The following is a 20,532-nucleotide window of genomic DNA, read 5'->3' on the forward strand; positions in this document are numbered from 1 at the left end:
CTTACATGGAATGAGTATTTTTTGTTGTTGTTGTTAACTTTTATTTTAGGTTCAGGGGTACATATGAAGGTTTGTTATATAGGTAAACTAGTGTCATGGGGGTTTGTTGTACAGATTATTTTGTCACCCAGGTACTAAGCCTATTAACCAATAGTTATTTCTTTCTGCTCCTCTCCCTCCACCCACCCTCCATCCTCAAGGAGGCCCCAGTGTGTGTTGTTCCCTTCTCTGTGTCCATGTGTTCTCATCACTTAGCTCCCACTTACAAGTAAGAACATGCAGTATTTGGTTTTCTGCTCCTGCATTAGTTTGCCAAGGATAATGGCCTCCAGCTCCATCCATGTTCCCATAAAATACGTGATCTTGTTTTTTATAGCTGCATAGTATTCCATGGTGTATATGTACCACATTTTCTTTATTCAATTTGCCATTGATGGGCATTTAGATTGATTCCAGGTCTTTGCTATTGTGAACACTGCTGTAATGAACATTCACATGCATGTGTCTTTATAGCAGAATGATTTATATTCCTCTGGGTATATTCCCAGTAATGGCATTGCTGGGTTGAATGGTAGTTGTTTTTAGCTCTTTCAGAAATTGCCACATTGCTTTTTACAGTGGTTGAACTAAGGTACGCTCCCACCAATGGTATATTTGTGTTGTTTTCTTTACAACCTCGTCCAACATCTGTTCTTTTTTGACTTTTTAATGACTGGTGTGAGATGGTGTCTCATTGTGGTTTTGAAGACAGACATGCAACCAACAAGCATATTTTAAAAAGCTCAATATCACTGATCATTAGGGATAAGCATTTTAAGTTAGATAATTGATAACAATTGTATTCCTTATTTTAAATATAGTCATTGATATACTACAAATTGTATTTCTCTCTATATGTTTGCCTATAAAATTTATTTACTTAATCAAAATGGTTGCCTGATACAATTTCCCCTGCAAAAGTTGTCAAAAGAATAATGTCATTGCCTCAGGCAGGAACTCAAGCACAAAGATAAAAAGCTGTATCTGAGTATTTGATGTATTTTATTTGTTCACATTTAGCCTATTTGAGGTTAGCACTACTTCATTTGACAGTTTAAAAATCATCCTGTAAACAGAATAAAAAACAACAGCAGCAATAGCTGAAACAAGGACACAATGTATAATAAAATAAAGGAATGTGTTGAAAGAAATATTCCAAAGAAGCAAAGGAAATAAGACCATGATTATGAATTCAACAATCAGAAGAAAAAATCGTCCAACATCTGTAAAAAGCAAAATCATAACAGTAATAAAAAAGAAGCAAGAATTCAAAGTGCAGGTGCGCTAGTTTTCATTTCCACATCCATTCAGGAAATAGAGCATACTATTCTTTTATATAAAGTGACAAGTTCTGTTTTTAAAACATTCATTTACATTATCTTGCAGATTTTTTTTTCAGTTTACATTATCTCTACATTGATTTGATGGAAAGATGGTCATATGCTATATGTGGTATAAATTTCTTAAATCTATGGAGAATACGGAAATGGTAAAGTTGACTGTTTTACTTATGCTTTTTTTTGCAGTAAGAAGCTAAACATCCAGTATCAGAAGTGTCAGTACTTTTACTCTTTCAAAAACAAAAGCAAAGCAAAAGCAAAAACCTCTGTCATGAGCCCTCTGTCTTTGCTGCTACTTTCAGATTCTCTGTGACAAAAGACTGTTACTTTTCAATGAATTCTAATGAGTTGACGTAAATAATCAGAACAATTTCTTAAATGCAAAATTGGTCTGGTATCTGTCTAAATTGGTCAAATACAAGTGTTATTCTGGAATCATGTAAAAATCACTTACTTTCTTAACTGTTTAGAACCCCAAATGTTTTCCCTTTGAAGAGGAACATCTGTGGAATATGATTTTGAATAGAGGACTTTTATGAAATATGTTTGAAATCTTAAAAATATTTTTAATACTTCCTAAAGTGGTATAGGATTTGCCCTCGCTGACGATGCCTTCCATTTAAGAACAGTCTTGCTTTTGTGGCTTTTCATTTTCCTTACAGCTCTAATTTTATTTAAAAAGCCTGAATACACAAATGACTGCTGCCTTACTTAGCATTAAACAGTACTATTTTTTAAACCATGTATACAGCTCAACAGCAAGATTAATAAGTTATAATACACACATATCACTGACAGATTCATCTTTTTGTTTTTTAGAATTCACGAAATAAACTGTATTCTGGTAAATCCCCTCCCCGCAACAAGAGTGTACTGTACCTACATTGAGGTGTTTAAATATTTCTCCAACAGTTTTCATTGAATTACATTATGAAAACACTAGGCTTCAAGCCAGGTACTAATAAATATTTAATTTAAAAGAAAGAAAGAAAGAAAGAAAGAAAAAAAAACTCAACACAGAAGAACATAAAAAGTCCCTCCCCTCCCTCTCCTCCCACTCCCCTGGGAAGGCGCCCGTGTCAGCCGGACATGGCCGAGATTTCATAGTCACTGGCGGAGGTGAGGGGCTTGCCCATCATCCGGATGTTTTTTGCACTGGTAATCCTGGCCATCATGCACACGGGCTTGTCAAAGTACTTGACCAGGGCAGGCTCAGTTAAGAGGGAGGCCAGGAACTGCTCGAAGGTGATGGCCCAGTCCCGGTCCAGGCTGGTGCTCCGGGGCAGTGCCGCCGTGCCCTGGCCGCTCCGCACCAGGACCGTGTCCTCTCCGATGTCCTCGCAGTGCAGCTTGTCCTCCTCATGGGAGCCGGCACTCAGCACCGAGTACGAGGACATGGAGCTGTCGTCCTTGGTGTCGTCGTCAGAGATCAGCATGGAGGAGCAGGCCCCGTTGTCCCGGGGCGAGGAGTCCTCCAGCTTGATGTCCTCCATTTGTCCTCCAAGGGAGTGTTCCTCGCTGTCGGGTGCCAGGCTGGCCGGCAGGGGCTCAACAGACTCCACCACGTAAGGCTGGCCTGGCCCTTTCTTGGGGAAGAGCACGCCTGGGATGCCCTGGTGGCAGGACGGCCCACTGCCTCCGCTCCCGCCCTCCTTTGCAGGCGGGGCCACGAACAGCTTGCCGACCTCCCCAATCTCCAGCAGGAGGCTGGTCACTGCTGCCGTGGCATGGTACAGCTCCTGCTCATTGGGGTCTTCGTTGAACATGTTATACATTGTCTTACACAGTTCAATGAACTGCCCCTGAAAAGCGATTTGGAAAAACACAATGTGAAATCTTGGGGGAGCAGAGAGGCAGCACTGAAGTGGACTATAAAGCCATTTAAATGGGAATACTTAAAGATCCCTGGAAAGTCCTCCGCCTAGGCTGGATGGACATGTTTAAAGTCTCTTATTGATGTTTCCATTTCTAATTTTTATTTCTTTTTGAGACAGGGTCTGTCTTTGTCGCCCAGGCTGGAATGCAGTGGTGCAATCACAGTTCACTGCAGCCTCAACCTCCTGGGCTCACGTGATCCTCCCACCTCAGCCCCCCCAGGCACACACCACTATGCTCCGCTAATCTTTGCGTTTTTTGTAGAGATAGGGTTTCGCCATTTTACCGAGGCTGGTCTTATACTCCTGGGCTAAGTGATCCTCCTGCCTTGGCCTCCCAAGTGATCCTCCTGCCTTGGCCTCCCAAAGTGCTGGAATTACAGGTGTGAGCCACCACACCCGGCTTATTTTCCCATTTTTTTAATTTGAAAATTTTCAAACATCTATGTAAGTTGGAATGAAAAAGTAAACATCCATGTACAGCTCACCTAGAGTCAAGAAGGACTATGTCATACATTTGTCTCAGTAACTTTTTTCTTGTTCTCTTTTTCCTTTTTGAAACATCTTAAGGAAATCTGAGACTCATCTCTTTTCATGTCTACACACTTTAGCATGCACCTCAATTTTTCCAAGGTTAGCTCCAATCCCTCCTCCCATGACACATGCCCCATCTCCCTGGACAGAAGTAATGCTTTCAGTCTCCACCCAGATGACTTCTGTTCTTCAATTACAAAACTTAGCATTTTCAGCCTATAATTATTTATATTATTTTTTTCTTCCTCATTTCACCAGGTTTTTAAGGAAAATGTGCAGACACCTTTATAGCTAAGCACGGTGATCCGAAAACAGCAATGTATTTGTCTTTCGAGTATCTGAGGGGATTTTTAATGATTGGAATAAGATGCATTTACTCTCAAAATGGAATATGTTGTGGTTCACATTTCCTCTGAGGAAGTCATTTTCTCACAATGGAGCATATTTTTGATGCATAAATACATGCACAAAATAGGTCCAAACAGATACTAATTAATGGGCCCTCTCAGTCATAGAAAAAAGAGTGTCCAGGTTTGAAGTGAATGATTTGAACTTTAAGCACTTACCTGATTTAGTTTGGGTAAATCCTTTGCATTCTTTGACTTAGATTTATTTTCTGGAGTCCACAGTCTCAAATAATTACGATTTTCTTGGGAATTTGCTCTCTTTCCTACAACCCAAACATCAAGAAGTAAGTGCTTACAGGCCAAAAAACAAGTGTACAACCAGCAAGAGGGTAAACATATAGAAGAGAATATCTGTACCTTTGTCCGGCTTTAGGCTCACTGTAACGAAGCCATCATCTGCACCCTGTTTGCTTCTGCTATCCAATCCAACAACTACCAAGAAATAATTCAGAAGAAAAAAGTAGAATGTTATATAATATGACCATGGAATTAGCATTTGTAGTGGAAAATAGAAGACTCTCTAGGTAGGGTTGCCTGATTTAGCAAACAAACTCCTCAAAACAAAATAAGACATTCAGTTAAATTTCAATTTCAGATAAACAACAATTTTTGGGGGGGACATGTATAACTCTGACATTAGAGGGGACATACTTATACTAAGAAAATTATTTTGTATCTGAGATTCAAATTTTACTATGTGTCCCATTACTTATCTGACAACACTATCTCCAGGTAAAGGACCTCCGCAGAATTCTTTCTCACAACTGGGGTTCAGTGTACAATAAAATGGAGGGTCAAGCACCGTGGCTCATGCCTGTAATCCCAGCACTTCGGAAGGCCGAGGTGAGCAGATCACTTGAAGTCAGGGGTTCGAGACCATCCTGGTCAACATGGTGAAACCCTGTTTCTACTAAAAATAGAAAAATTAGCCAGATGTGGTGGCACGTGCCTGTAATCCCAGATACTCGGGAGACTGAGGCAGGAGAATTGCTTAAACCCAGGAGGCAAAGGTTGCAGTGGGCTGAGATGGTGCCATTGCACTCCAGCCTGGGCAACTAGAGCAAAATTCCATCTCAAGAAAAAAAAAAAAAAAATTAATGGGATGATGCCACGTAGCTTTTAGTACTTAAAAAATGGTAGTGCTTGCCCAAATGAATGTTGATTTCTCTCCTGTCTTTTCTACATTATCATTTAACTTTGCATATATGAGACTGATTTTTTTTGCCAGGCCCTGCAAAAGATCAAGAACTCACTCTTTCAAGGAAGTTAAAATCTATGTTGGTAGAAGAGAGAAAAAATTTTTTTTGCTAAAATGTTACGTGCCGGGCGTGGTGGCTCATGCTTGTAATCCCAGCACTTTGGGAGGCCGAGGCGGGCGGATCACGAGGTCAGGAGATCAAGACCACAGTGAAACCCCGTCTCTACTAAAAATACAAAAAATTAGCCGGGCATGGTGGTGGGCGCCTGTAGTCCCAGCTACTTGGAGAGGCTGAGGCAGGAGAATGGCGTGAACCCGGGAGGCGGAGCTTGCAGTGAGCCGAGATGACGCCACTGCACTCCAGCCTGGGTGACAGACCAAGACTCCATCTCAAAAAAAGAAAAAAAAAAAAAAGTTACATGCTATAAAACGACTTCAGATTTATAATTTGGTACTTCAAAAATATGTCTTTTAAGGAACACACTTATAACTGTTTTGTCTTCTTAAAACAAGACATTATGGGGCACATAGGGACTTCAAAATAGAGAGGTGTACAATGCCCTCAGTTTCCCATGCAGTTTGACAGCTGTTAGGGTGCATTCCAGCACTTCTTCAACCACCCAAAGCTGGCTGGTCAGCCAGACATATGGCCTTTACTGTATTATGTGTCAAATTAATCTCAGCAGCTTTTAAGACACAGTGAGGAAAGTGTACTACGTATTGTTGGGAAATTCCTCCCCTCTTAATGTTGAAAATGATGTAGGAAACAAGTGGATATTTAAAAAATATTTAATGTATGGTAAGTCCATGCAATGGATGCTATATAGCCATTTAAAAAACATGTTTTCAAAGAAATTTTAATGACAAAGTAATATTCTCACTGGATTTCAAGTAAAAAAAAAGCAGGATACAAAACTGTATAGGTAGTTTGATCCCAGTTTTATATACATGTGTCTGTGGTGTGTGTGTATGTGTATAATTTGAATAAAAAACTGAAATATTTCAAGGTTAATTATTAGTTATCTTTATATGGTAAGATTCTAAGACAGCTTTGGCTTACTTATTTTACCTGTACCTGAAACATTTCCATGCAAAGCAATAGCACCTTTGGCATTTGAAAACCTTCTTCAAAAAGCATCTTTCAAGGATATTACATGCTATTGGCATGCGATCATTTCTGAAGCATTTCTAAAGCAAGAGAATCCCTTTCTGAGATGAATGTCTACTAAGAAATGTGTGGAGAACATTTTGTAGCCAGAATGTGACTGCTGATGATATTAGGTTGGTGAAAAGTAATTGTGGTTTTTGCCATTACTTTCAATACATAATATTAAGAATATGTAGGATGCACTAAGGCACTATGCAAAATGTCTTATTACATTCTCTTATTAGGTCCTAATTACACCCAATATGAGCTATCATCTCCATTCTCCACAAAAGGAAACTGAGGCTCACATAGGAACCTGGCTGCACTCACCTAGACAACACTATACATAGCTAGTGTTCTGTCCAAAGCTCCTACCCTCAACTTGTGTTGCCAGTCATAAGACTGAGCCTGGCTCACTCCCTCTACAGAAATCACTTTGGTGTTTACGGCCCAAAAGCAGGTCTATATTGTGCTTATTTGGGGATGGCAAAACTTAAGAGGCAAAAGAACCCAGGAGAAACCTACATTTACTTTTGGACTTGGGTAAGTTGATAAAGTTGACCTAATGATGAATTAGAAGGTGAGTAACTTACTGCAGTAGCAAGCCAAAAGAGAATGCTAGATTAATGTAAGACAAAACAGTATATGAATTAATATATAAATTTGGAGACATATATGAGTTGAATCACATCTTTGTAGACCTATCATCCACAGAGAGCAGGGGTCAGCATATGTCTTTTGTAAAGGACCAGACAATGAATATTTTAAGCTTTGTAGGTGATACTGTCTCTGTTTTAGCCACTCAATTCTCAGCACAAAAACAGCCATAGGCAATACATATATAAATGAGCTTGGCTGTCTTCCAACAAAACTATTTATAGGCACTGAAGTTTCTATTTCATATACTTTTCATGTGGCAAAAATATTTTACTTTTGATTTTTAAAAACCATTTAAAAATGTAAAAAACCATTCTTAGTTCACAGGCTGTAAAAAATAGGTGGTGGGCTGGATTTGGCCCACGGGCCATAGTTTGCCAACTTCTGCTATAGAGCAAACACAGATATAAGAGAATGCTTTCTGACAGAAATGCTAGTTCCAATTCCGGATGGCTGCCTAACAGGATATTACTAATGAGGCTGATCCTAGCAGAAAGAGGGCAGCAAAGTACAGGACACAAGTTTCCTAATCTACTGGGAAACAATGTACACGGTTCCTTCAGTGGGCTGAAGTACCTGCTGCCCAATAGTTGCCTAATCCCAAAAATTGGAAAGGAAAGTAACCAATTAAGGCAACCATATTTACATACTTCTTTGATTGACTGCCTTTGGAGGCAAGTCTTTTTCCAACAATGGAGGGCTCCGTAGAAAACAAATATAGTATCTTTGGTGAGAAAAGTCACTTACCATGTGTACATTCTGGGGTGATATCTTCGAAGAAGTACTGAGTTGCTTCAAAAGCAGAATCTGGTTCATCTTGATCAGAGGATGGCTCTAGGGAGGGGAGGAAACATAATTATCATATTGGTAGGGCCATGATCCAGTGAAAGTATGCTTAATTATTAAATAAAATGACATAAGTGGGGATAAAAAGCTGAAGTTACAAAGGTAGGATGGGGCCTTGAGTGCCTACTGCCTCTAAACCTTAGTGGTCACATCACTGAGGAGCCTTGAGTGGCTACTGTCTCTAAACCTTAGTGGAGGCGGTCACTCCCTTTCTAACTCCGTCTTCCCTTTTAACAACCCCACACCAAAGTGTTCCTTCATATTTTCTGTGGTATGGAGAATTTTCCCAGTTGTATGGAATAATGCTTTATCAACAAAATTTTAGGAAACTGTATGCTATAAAGAGAATTCCCAAATCTAGTTTTATCCTACTTCTATTGTTCGTGCCAATCTCATCTCATTTTTAAAAGTATTTGCTAGATAGATCCCAACCGGTACCAACCTTGTTTAAAATTGAACTCAAAACCTCACCATTTTCCCCACTTGCTCCTGTCAATGTTCCTATGCTCCTTTTCTCACTCACAATCCTTGTATCCCAGGTGTTACCAAGTGCTATTTATTCTTTCTCTTGCAGATGCCTGCCTGCTCTTTTCTGTTACAACTCACTCTTCACACAGGTAAATGACCATACAATCAAGTGCATGCTGATTCAAGAACTTATGGAAATTGTCATTGTTCAGTTAGTTCTTAGTGACTCACGAATGATGGTGTATATCAAAAAGAGGACGATCAGGTTACATCTAAAAAAGAGACTTCAAGCCAGGTCATGGTTACAGACACATGTGCTTCTCCATGTAGCTCACTCACCAGGCAAGACATGCATTTTGTACAGGAGTTTGAGCTTCTCTGTGAGGTCCCCATGGCATGCAGCACCTAGAAGTCACATAAGTACCAATGTGAAATGCATCACATGTGCTAATAAACTCCAGGCCTAGTGTTCCTCTAAAAAGTCTACTTCATACACATTCCAACCAAGACATTGTGTGGCAAAAGGCCAGGACCTGTTTGGGTTAAGAGCTCAGGAACCAGGATGGTTGGTTTCAAATCCTCTGCATGTACTACGTACTCTTGGGAGAGTTAAACTCTCTGTACCTCGGTTTCCCCTCTGTAAGGTGAGATGATACTAGAAGATTCTACCAGTGATCTTGATGTCAGGACTCCACGAAATGTCAGAACGAACAATGTTAAAACATATAAAGCACCTAGAATAGTGCCTGGTACCTAACAAACTAGCTTTATTAATGAGAAAGGTCATGTGATTGGGGCACAACATCTTAAATAACTATTAGAGTTCAGAAATAATTTTAAGATATGTTTTGATATCACTTCAAATTACTCATTCTAGAAATCCTTTTCAATTGTTTTTTGAGCTCCTATTTCCTTAATTTATCCGAACCTAGTGGTCATTATATCACCATAGCTTCAATCAGAAGAATCCTGTTGCTTTTCCCCTCAAAGTCCATACTTATTGCTAGAACCAGAAAATCCTTTGTAAATATTTATTCTCAGAGCACCTAAGGATAAATGAGATTTGGAAAAAGAAGAAAAATAGGAATCATAGAATCTGGGTTGGAAGGGACCTTACGGGTTATCCTGTCTGACCTTCCACTTAATGTAGGATCTCCTCTCACACACCCCTGTGAGACAGGACTCCAGCATCTGCTGAAACATTCTCAAAGATGGGGAACTCAATACAACCAGAGGCATTTCATTCCAAGCTGTATTCTTTAAATGCTGAAAGTTCTCCTGTAATTTTTAGTCTAATCACCCTTAAAACCTGTAGTCTCAACTTTATGAAGTCCGTGAACCTCTCGAAGTGCAAAATTTTATTTATGTGCATATGTTACTTTGGGGAAAGAAAATGTCCACAGTCTTTATCAGATCTCAAAGAGTCCGTGACTCAAAAATGGTTTAGAACTACTCCTCTTTGTCTTATTCCACTCTTTAAAGCAAAACAGAATGGGTGTCTCAACTCTTCCACAAAACAATCCTTCAGATTTTAAGAACGGCTGTCCTGTCTTCCTCAAGCTTATCTTTTTGGGGCAACTTTATCTTCTCAGATTAGATCTTTCCATTTTTTTCAATTTTTTCATATGATGTGATTTGCATATCCTTCCCTATTATTATCCACATCTACCTTATGCATTAATTTCTCAATCAATATCCCTCTGGAATGAGTTCAGAAGCCTCTTGGCCACTCCAGGAAATAGAGGAACTGTTCCTGACTCTAGCCTAAGTGTGAATTCAAGTGTTCACACTCTCACAGTGGAGTTTCTTGATGATCACATGGTTAACTAAACTCCCAGATGTTTGCATGATTAATAAAACTAATCATGAAAATAATGACAGACGTTAACCATCCACTCTGTGTTAAGCCCTGTGCCAATTACTTCATATGTATAATCCCACTTATATCTCATAACAATTCTATAAAATGGGCACAATTATTACTCCTATTTTACAGATAAGAAAAATTGGGCTTATTGAGGTTAAGTAATTTGTTCAAGGTCATAAGTGACAGGTCCAGGATTTGTCTGACTCTAGATTCCATGCTGGAAACCACTATTATACTACATGCAGACATCCTACCTAGTTCTTTAACAATTATTTCTTTAAAAGAACTTATATTTATCCTTATCAATTTTTTTTTTTCACCGATCATTTTGTAACAGTGAAACAGCAAAAGAACTAACATAACTAATTCAAGTTTTGTTTAAGGGACCTTTACCTGCATGTAGGCTAGGATAATTTTAGAGCACTAATATGCAAAAACAGCAATCATGTAGTTTTAAAAATTAACTCTGAAATTGAAGGAGAAGTATGCAAAAAACTGTTTTGTTAAAGATTCATGGTAGCATTATAACCTGACTGAAGACAAAGAAGTTCCCAACCTTCTCGGACCCCTGCTGGTGCCCAGATGTCTGCGTTGTCTGTCACCTCTTGATCCCAACTGCTTCTCATTCCCCCGCCCTTAACACAAAAAGAGCCTAAAATCTGTACTGAAATAAGATGGTAATTTAGGATGCTAGTCTGCCATTTTCGCGATTTGCTGGCTGTCAGAATAAACCTGCTTTTCTTCCCACCCAAGAAACTCTCGTCTCTTGAGTTTGTTTTTTGAGTGGTGAGCAGCCAAACCTGGGTTCAGTTACAATTCCGCCTATCATAATTTTTAAAAACCTCCTTTTGTCACCTAACATACCCTTGGCTATCTCTTCCACCTTCATGTGGCCCCACCCATTCAGTAAGCGTTCTCTGCCTTCATAGTTCAAGGTGTCCGCTGAATCCGGTAGGGGAGAATGAGTAATAATCATAGTGACAATCATAATCGACATTTTTTTGAGCCAGACACACTTCTAGAACTTTACTTGAATTGTTTCATTTAGTTTTGATGGTTAACTCTATCGTGCAAATAAGGATGCAACTGCAAAGAGTCCAAATGCTGGGTCCAAGGGTACTAGTGAATGCTCTCTCAGTTGAAATGAACTTATTACTCATCACACTCTTGGGTGCAATGTTCAGCCAGTTACACAATCACCAATTTCCATATACTTTCACCTTTCCCATTGATAATGAATTATTTATCCAATGACTGGCTGCATCATGACTCATTATGCTATGTTTATAGACTCTAAGTTTCAGCCACACTGTTGGAAAAAGAGATACAGCTAATTTATGGCTTCTGACAGAAACCTCTCATTTCTTTGTTTGTTTGAGACAGAGTCTTGCTCTGTCGCCCAGGCTGGAGTGCAGTGGCACGATGTCTGCTCACTGCAACCTCTGCCTCCTGGGTTCAAGTGATTCTCGTATCTCAGCCTCCTGAGTAGCTGGGATTATAGGGACCTGCCATCATGCCTGGCTAATTTTTGTATTTTTAGTAGAGACAGGGTTTTACCATGTTGGCCAGGATGGTCTTGAACTCCCAACCTCAAGTCATCCACCCACCTCAGCCTCCCAAAGTGCTGGGATTACAGCCATGAGCCACGGGGCCTGGCCCATTCTTTAGTTTCTTTAAACACAGACAGAATTTCTCATTTCTGCTTGACTTTCCCATCTCCATAAGTATAACTGACCAATGTAACTGACAACAGCTCTACAACCACATCTGAGAGTTCTCCCACTAATCTGGGGTATAGTTTACTTTGCCCAGGAACTCAACTGCATTTTGAAGTCTAAATATTCTTTTCCAATGTTTTCTCTATGCTGGACTTCAAGCCCCTTTTTCCTTCTTGAAGATTTTAAAAAGTATTCTCCTTACTGCAGTTGACTGAATTTAAGTAAATTAAATATTTTTGTTTATTTCTGTCACTTTCTACACGTAGAACCTGTCTCTTTTTTCTCCTCTTTATTTTTGCCCAAAGGTATTTTTTTTTAAATATCTCTTTTGATGGATACCTATATGACAAGCAGTAATTACCTTGGAAGTAAAAAAGATTAGCATAGCGTCAAAGAGGTCTTTAGCATTATCTGATTTGTGCCACTTTTTAAAAAAGCAGGCTGTACTTATATATCACTTGTGTAATTAAAAATTAATACTGCCTCCTTCTTCCTAAAAAATGCCCTTTTGTTATCCTCAGTACAGAGTAGTAAGAAAAGGATAAGCTTTCAGGACAGAGAGCCGTTGTTTGAATCCTGGGTCCAGCATGTATTAGCTGTGCATCTCATTTCAGTTCAATAACAGATATTTATTGGTTTGCTAAAAACTAATGTTCCAACAAGTTACTTTAACTTTTCTGAGCTTCTATGTCTTTAGCTAAATATGGAGATAATAGTAGCAAGCAGGAAGGTAATGAAGCATAAGAGTAACAGCACAAACTGTGCCTCTTGGGTATGTGGAATCAAACACAAACTTTATAGTTGCATGCCCTTAGACAAATTAAATGCATGTGAATTGTGCACATAAAAAGCATTAGGGCAGTGCCAGGCATGCAGTAAATGCTGTATAAATGTCAGTTGTCACTATCATTATTATACCTAAGAGCTGTTGTTTAGATTAATATAGTAAACGTTCTAAAGTATCACAACAGTTTCTGCACTCTAAATAAATGTGAGTTCTCCCATGTCCCCTCTTTTAAGCGTATAGATGAGTGCTTTATACAATTTTTGTTTTAACCTCAACGGACCTTACCTACATCCCTTCCCTTTTTAAAAAACCATCAGCTTCCTCTGCCCTTTATGTCTTCTAGATATAACTCTTACAGATTAGAGACGTTCTTTAGAAATGCTGGCTCTATGCCTGACATTTGCTCTTTCCTTGGGTACTTTTTAAAGCATATGGCCCAAGGTCATAGAGTAGCACAATTAGAATTTTAAAAAAATTGTTCTTACCTCATTCTGGCATAATGCCTTCTATACGCTCAACCTTACGTCAGGTGGGCCAGGCTCCACTACCATGAAGCTTTTGTGCCCAGTTATAAAAAGAACAAGAGTCCAAAAAGGCAGTCATATGTAGGGCAGTGAGCAAGCCAGACAGGGAGCTGATGGGTAGCTGCCCTCACGCCGTGGTGAGGTGTGGGGTGAGGCTGGGCCTGCTCCTGCTGGAAGGTCCCTCCTCCCAGCAAAAGGGAGAGAAAAGACTTCCATTTAGGCCGCAGGGCTGCTGTGATGCTCCCTTATTAAAAACATTTCATAATGTTTTATGAAAGTATGAAATTACATATAAAATTTATTATGAAATAGATGTTTTATGCAATTATACATATTCAATAAAATATTCTATTTTTTTTTTTTGTCAAATAGAAGTAATCCACCAACCCAAACATTTGTCTCTTGTAGAACTATCTCGTCTGTGGTTTCAGTGTTTATGTTGGCATTTCATTGTCTTGTGAATTCTCTAATAATGTATTTTTAACTAGTGTTGAGGGCTGTCTGATGTAGAGGCAATGATTTATCCATATACTATGTTCACGAAAAACACATTTTATAATCAGTTTGCAAACCTCCCCTTGTGCTTCTGTAGCCCTGAGGGCAGCATGGGCAACACCAGGCACAGCTCCGTCATCCCATCCCAACCCATGCAATAGTACCATGTCCTTACTTAGCCCAGAGACAAACTCCCGGAAGTTAATCAAAGAGTCTCCATTTTCATCTAATAACTGGAACAAGCGGGAGGCCAGAACGTCAGAGTGAGTTCCACATGCCCAAGGAAAGAGAAGAGCAAACATTCCCTTGAACTGCTCGAAGTCAATGCGATACTGTTCCAGGTAGGGCAGGCTGGGGTCATGCCGGTCCAGTGCGTTGCTGCTCCCACCCCAGTAGCAACTGGTGAGATGCTCTGCCTGAAAAAGAATGGATGATCACTGGGGACCCTCTTTTGCAGCAAATACCAGAAAGAAAAGGCCCATCCTCCAGTTTGGAAAGGGCTTTAGGTCAATCTGTGTGCATCCCCTGGGGCAGGGCTGTGGCCTCAGGGCCCCCTTGGTCTCCTAGTTCTACACACACCTCCACTTGCCCAGCCCTTCACCGCCTCCACGCCAACCATTTCTGCAGTTTACGTCTGGAAGGTCTGCTTCAATTACTGGGTGTAGGTGAAGAAAGAAAGGGAACTCTCCCCCACCACATTCTCTTCCCCTTTACCCACACACTCGCATACATTTTAGAACTAACTCCCATAAAGAGAAATACATTTTTTAGCTTAAATAGAATGCTACTCAAAAAAGACAGGAATTTAGGTAATGTGACCACCTTGTTTTCTAGGTGACAATGGTAAAGTCCAGACTTTATGTGGCTCATATGAGGTCAAACAACCAGTTAGCTAAAGCAGAATCATGACGAGATTTTGTGTTTCTTAATTCCCGCTTTAATGTCTCATGTATCATACATAATCCCCTGCTTCCCTGCTCAGCAAAATCACATAAATAAGATCACAGTCACACAGTATTCAACCTACAAGTGTGTGGTCATCCAATTTCACACACCTGTAAATAGCTCTAGAAAAATTATCAGCATAGGAACCACTCTGGCAAGCAGAATAGAGATCTGGACCCAGCAAAGGGCTTCCTGTTGCTGGCCTTGGAAAAAAGGCAGCCTCTTTATTCATGAGGTCATGGTGACTCTGGTAGAAATATCCACTCCTTTTAGGAAGACCACACAAAAAAGCATGCGCTAGAAAGTTCTGAAAGAACACCCTCAAACCCACACAGGCATTCATAGTTAACTCTGGGTGGCAGGTGGGGGAGAAAGGAGGAGCATAAAAAGGAGGACATCATTTTTACTTTTTCCATATTGTATTGTCTGAATATTTCACTATAAGCATGAATAAATATGGTAATAGAAAAAAAAAAAAACACACCTTTGGTCACGTGCAGTGGCTCATTCCTATAATCCCAGCACTCTGGGAGGCCAGGTGGGAGGATCGCTTGAGCCCAGGAATTTGAGAACAGCCTAGGCAACATACTGAGACCCTGTCTCTATGAAAAAAAAAAAAGTTTAAAAAGTAGCTGGGCATGGTGGCACATGCCTGTAGTCCTAGCTACTTGGGAGGCTGAGGTGGGAGGATAGCTTGAGCCCAGGAGGTCAAGTCTGCAGCGACCCGGGATGGTGCCACTGCACTGTAGCCTGGGCGACAGAGTGAGACCCTGTCTTAAAAAAATAAGAAGAAAAAAAAAGCACTTTTGAAAATCTTTCTCTTTTCCCTAGGGTTTCTGAAAAAGAGGAGAGTCAATTGTATGTTGTATTTCTATTTTGCTCTCCCTTAGAAAAGGAGCAAAGAAGATAAATGTCTTTTCACAATTGTTTATTGGGAATTGTAGTGAAAAAGCTAAAAAGAGGAGTGGGAGTAGGGAAGAGAGCAGGAAGGAGAGGTGGTGAGCAGAACCAGTCAGGTTTTTTGCAAGGCGACTTTGAGACAGTAAAGGAAACTGTGCCAAAGTTCCGCAGGGCTTTGGGACTGCATTCCTGGCTGCAGGGTGGAGGCGGGTGTGTCAGGGGCAGGGAGGCAGAAGCTGAGGTCAGAGTGGCCTGCTGGGTTGAGCTGTACTCTGAATGAGCATGAGTGGAGCCCAGCAGCCCTCTGTGGGCAGCATGGTGTTGGTGATATACTCCAGGAGGGAACCCCTTAACTTGAGCTACATCGGTTGACAAAGGTTACCCAAAGCATTTCCTCCTAAGCACCCCAAGTTGCCCTGAACCTGGCCTGAACATGGGTGCAGGCACTTTCATGGTGCTCACAACCATTAGGATAAAACATGCCCTTCAGATCGTCTCCCTTGTTCCTTGCTGAGAGCCCACAGACCATCATTTGGGGACTACGGGCCCAGAGGTTGAAACAGAAGGGCTAATTTGGAAAGAGCTCAAGAGAAACCAGGGCAAAGGGCCCCTGAACCACATTTTCCATGAAATCTGCCTTAGGGTGCATTCTCTAACCTTTTCTCCTCAAGTTCTATCCAAAAGTCTGTGCAGTAAGCTCCTTGGGAGGAGGACTGCATCATTCCTTTGTATCTCCAGAAAAATACCCAGAAATAGGCTTTCTTAAAAAAAATTTAAGAGATAGGGTCTCACTCTGTTGCCCAGGCTGGAGTGCAGTGGTATGATCCTGGCTCAAGCGATCCTCCTACGTCAGCCTCTGGGCTACAAATGTGTGCCACCATACCTGGCTAATGTAAAACATATATATTTTTTAGTGATGGGTCTTGCTGTGTTGCCCAGGCTGGTCTACAACTCCTGGGCTGTAGCACTCCTCCCTCCCACCTCAGCCTCCCAAGTACCTGGGATTACAGATGTGAGCTACTGCACCTGGCTCTAGAAATTGGCTTTTTAAAGTACTAAAAAGTCTGGCAGGGTGACTAACACATAGTGATGACTCAATAAATGTTTGAGAAAATGAATGAAAGTCAATTAAAGTGGTACAATGATTCCACAAAGAGTCCATAACTGGAGTTTTATATTGGATTCTTTAGTAGAAGAGACTCTGTCCCATCCCTGATACCAACCAAGTCTCAGGTTCTTCTGGGTCCTCAATAGAGCTGGGGAACTTGTGCTGTCAACAAACCTTAGGGCAGGGTTTTGAGTATAAGAAAAATGCTTTCCTCAGCATATCCTCAGGGTTCAAATGACACGGCTGTTATCCGAAGGTACACAGACCAGAGAGCACAGCAGTGCCCAGGTTAAGATGTGGCTTCAGCCGGGCATGGTGGCTCATGCCTGTAATCCCAGCACTTTGGGAGGCCAAGGCAGGCAGATCACAAGGTCAGGAGTTCGAGACCAGCCTGGCCAATATGGTGAAACCCCGCCTTTACTAAAAATACAAAAATTAGCTGGGTGTGGTGGCAGGCACCTGTACTCCCAGCTACTCAGGAGCCTGAGGCAGGAGAATCGCTTGAACCCGCGAGGCAGAGGCTGCAGTGAGCTGAGATCGCGCCACTGCACTCCAGCCTGGGTGATAGAACAAGACTCCATCTCAAAGAAGATAAAAAAAAAAAAAAAAAAAGATGTGATTTCAATGACTTCCAGATCCAGGACTTCTGTACAGCCAGCCCCGGTCCTCCTCCTTTTGCTTTCCCCGAGTCGGCCTCCTCTGTCTGCTGTCACAGTCCTTTCTCTTACCTGTCCATGCTCTTGCTGCCTCCAGCTGCTACTTCCACTTCCATTTAGCTCCCTGCAGAATCCTGGCCCTGCCCCCCATGCCCTGTGAAGATTTCTTCTGGTCCTCAGCATCCCTTAAAAACCTGATCTCAATCGCATCATTGTTTTCTCCTGCCTTACGGATCGCCAACTTACACTACGTGGAAAAATTAGCGACAGGTGCTTAACATGTACAAATAAAATATTCATAAGCTGGCACACTGCAGAGACTGCACCCTCAAATGCCAGATGCAGGCTGGCAGGGGCACCACTGTCCACTATGTTGATAATGCTCATGCTGTACCAAGCACACCACCAACCAGCCTAGACACCTAGAGTGCCTCCATCTTTCTGGGCTTTGGTTTCCTCATCAGAAGAATGCAGGGACTGCGTTATATTGAGAACTGATCACTAATTTATCTATTAATTCAACACACACGTTTGGAACACCTACGAAGGCAGAGACTCTAGTATTAGTACTAGTGCACTTTACCAGGCACTAGTAACACCAACATAAATAAAAAGGTGGTGCCCTCCAGTGGCGAACAGGCAGTGGGCGACATCAGCAAGAGCAGCAGTCCTAAGCAACCACATTTTCTGACTGTAAGACGTAGAATACCAGTGTTCAACTCTGGCTTTTATGTTCGTTTCTATTTCCTCCTGTACTATCTTTGCAATTCTCAAAACAGCCAAATTTAGTTCTGATGGTAATTAGAAATTGTGATGAAATTGGCACCTGCATAAAAGGCATATTTTAAACTTTTTTTCCTGTTGACTATCACATTTTAACCTCTGATGCTGATGATACCTATGACAAAAATATTTTTTTCAAAAGAAAAAATTGTACTTTGCTTTATTTATGACCATAATACTTTCTTATTAAGAATCAAGATTGGGGCCAGGTGTGGTGGCTCACACCTGTAATCCCAGCACTTTGGGAGGTCGAGGCGGAGGTCAGGAGTTCAAGACTGGTCTGGCCAACGTGGTGAAACCCCATCTCTACTAAAAAAAAAAAAAAAAAAAAGAAAAAAAAAAGAAAAAGTTAGCCAGGTGTGGTGGTGTGTGCCTGTAATCCCAGCTGTACCTCGGCAACAGAGTGAGAGCGAGACTCCATCTCAAAAATGAAAATAAAAATAAAAATAAAGATTGGTAGGGACTGAATTAGAAAAGGAAAATCACAGAAATTTAACCAATTATGCTTTTCCTTGGGCATTTAAACAACTTTATTCTAACTACATAAGGGTGTTTTTACAGCTTAACATAGGAAGGAAATCACAATTTGCAAGAATTCAAGCAGAACTTAAACTTGATCACTATTGTTTTTCATAAGTATTATGAAGCAATAACCTATTTTTTTAGGTTCAAGTAAACAACTGGAATATTATATGGAGTGCAAGGTAACTAAAACATCAACTTAAATTGGTTATAAGAATGTTTGTTTTCATATTAAGTACCCCAGTTTTGTACTCTCAGCTCTAGCTTCCTATTTATATTATCCCTTAATTTAACAGAAAAATCAAGAACTAACTGAATTATTACTCCTTTGAATGGGCATGAATTTACTTTGAAACTCACCTTGAAAAGAGCATAAAGTTCTTCCAGCTCATCAATGGTAAAGGAAGTTTCTGTCACAATGGTTCGTACCTATAAAAATATTAAGCTAAATGAATTTCACAAACTCAAAAAGTGTCATGCTGGGAAAATCTCTAATTTTCCCCTTTCAAATTGTTTTCAGTTCTGTCAGGCAGGAATTCACAGCCAGCAGGAGTGTGAAAAAGGAAGACGACAAAGGCTGCCTGCTACTTCTCAAAGGACTTACCACGTTGCGTTTCGTAGTATCCTCCAGTGTCTGGATCACTTTCAGTCTCTGTTTGAATCTCATCTGTTCAATCAAATCTGCCCGGATAGTTCCGAATTTCTGTAAAGGAGCAATATTGGTGTCTCTGAAAAAATCTCTTACAGCACACAATGTCCTGTCTGCAGAATGCCTGCAACACACTCTTGACACATGAAAGAAATGACTTCTCATATGACAGGCATCCCACAGTACACCTTTAGTTACTGTTTCGAAGCCACCGAGCAATCAGAAATAAATATCTGGAAATTCTCAGGCAGCTCAGCAGTTGAATTAAATTTCAGAGTCAAATGTATTTTCCTTAAGTCATCAAGTTTGTCAAGAAGGGCTAAATAAGGCTGCTTGTGTATGAACAAATGCTTCAAAGAAAGAATCTTCTCAACTAGCGGAAAGGTCTAAGGCTAACAGACTAGAAGATTGGAAGAAACCTCCAACCCTGTGTGAGGCTCCCTGCTCCTGACCAGTAGGTTCAAGAGCATTTGTCTATCTGGCCCAGAAATGCATGCTATGTGTCTCCTGATGAGAGCATGAGAGCTAGCCATCTCTTCAAGCTCCCTAGTACCCCCAAAATGTTTGTTGTCAAAAGCCAAACCAGTCTTTCTATCTGAAGGCAGAGAAAGAATTTGTAAGATTTTATATATCTTAGGGATGCAAAAGAAAGACAAAGAAATCCTGCTTAAAGTATGAAGCTTAACCCATGGAAGCAGTGACTGCAATAGTTAAATATATTTGGAAACCAAAAAAGTATCTGAGACAGGTCTCAATCAGTTTAGAGGTTTATTTGGCCAAGGTTGAGGAAATGCCTGGGAAAGAGATACAAGTCACAGTAGGCTATGTGGCTTGTACTTTTTCCATGGAGGGTTTTTAGGACTTTGACAGTTAAAAGGGAAAAGGGGCAAGAGGGGGTAGAAAGGTGAAAGGGAAAAAAAGAGGGAGGATATCACATGTTGTGCGAAAAGCTGGGGTCGAGGGAACAGTCAACTCTGTATTTGTCTGGCGCTCAGTAAATCTGCACTTTACATAAGATAAAGTAAACATACAGTAGAGAAAGATGACAAATATGACCTTATCTTAGGG

At 40.7% G+C, this 20,532-nt stretch overlaps 1 protein-coding gene across 1 annotated transcript in view; it reads right to left on the reverse strand.

The window, feature by feature from the left end:
* Positions 1-1,024: 1,024 nt before the first annotated feature.
* TBC1D9 (TBC1 domain family member 9) overlaps positions 1,025-20,532 on the reverse strand; it is a 136,433-nt gene continuing 116,925 nt past the window's right edge. Inside the window, exons 14-21 of the mRNA XM_055275976.2 lie at positions 19,420-19,518; positions 19,176-19,244; positions 14,077-14,317; positions 8,850-8,915; positions 7,944-8,030; positions 4,552-4,626; positions 4,354-4,457; positions 1,025-3,181 (exon numbers count right to left, since the gene is read on the reverse strand). Coding sequence (XP_055131951.1) covers positions 2,459-3,181; positions 4,354-4,457; positions 4,552-4,626; positions 7,944-8,030; positions 8,850-8,915; positions 14,077-14,317; positions 19,176-19,244; positions 19,420-19,518 — 1,464 coding nt within the window. The 3' untranslated portion in view covers positions 1,025-2,458. The remainder of the gene's footprint in view (positions 3,182-4,353; positions 4,458-4,551; positions 4,627-7,943; positions 8,031-8,849; positions 8,916-14,076; positions 14,318-19,175; positions 19,245-19,419; positions 19,519-20,532) is intronic.

Source organism: Symphalangus syndactylus, chromosome 4 (assembly GCF_028878055.3).
Source record: "Symphalangus syndactylus isolate Jambi chromosome 4, NHGRI_mSymSyn1-v2.1_pri, whole genome shotgun sequence".
Lineage (NCBI taxonomy): Eukaryota > Metazoa > Chordata > Mammalia > Primates > Hylobatidae > Symphalangus > Symphalangus syndactylus.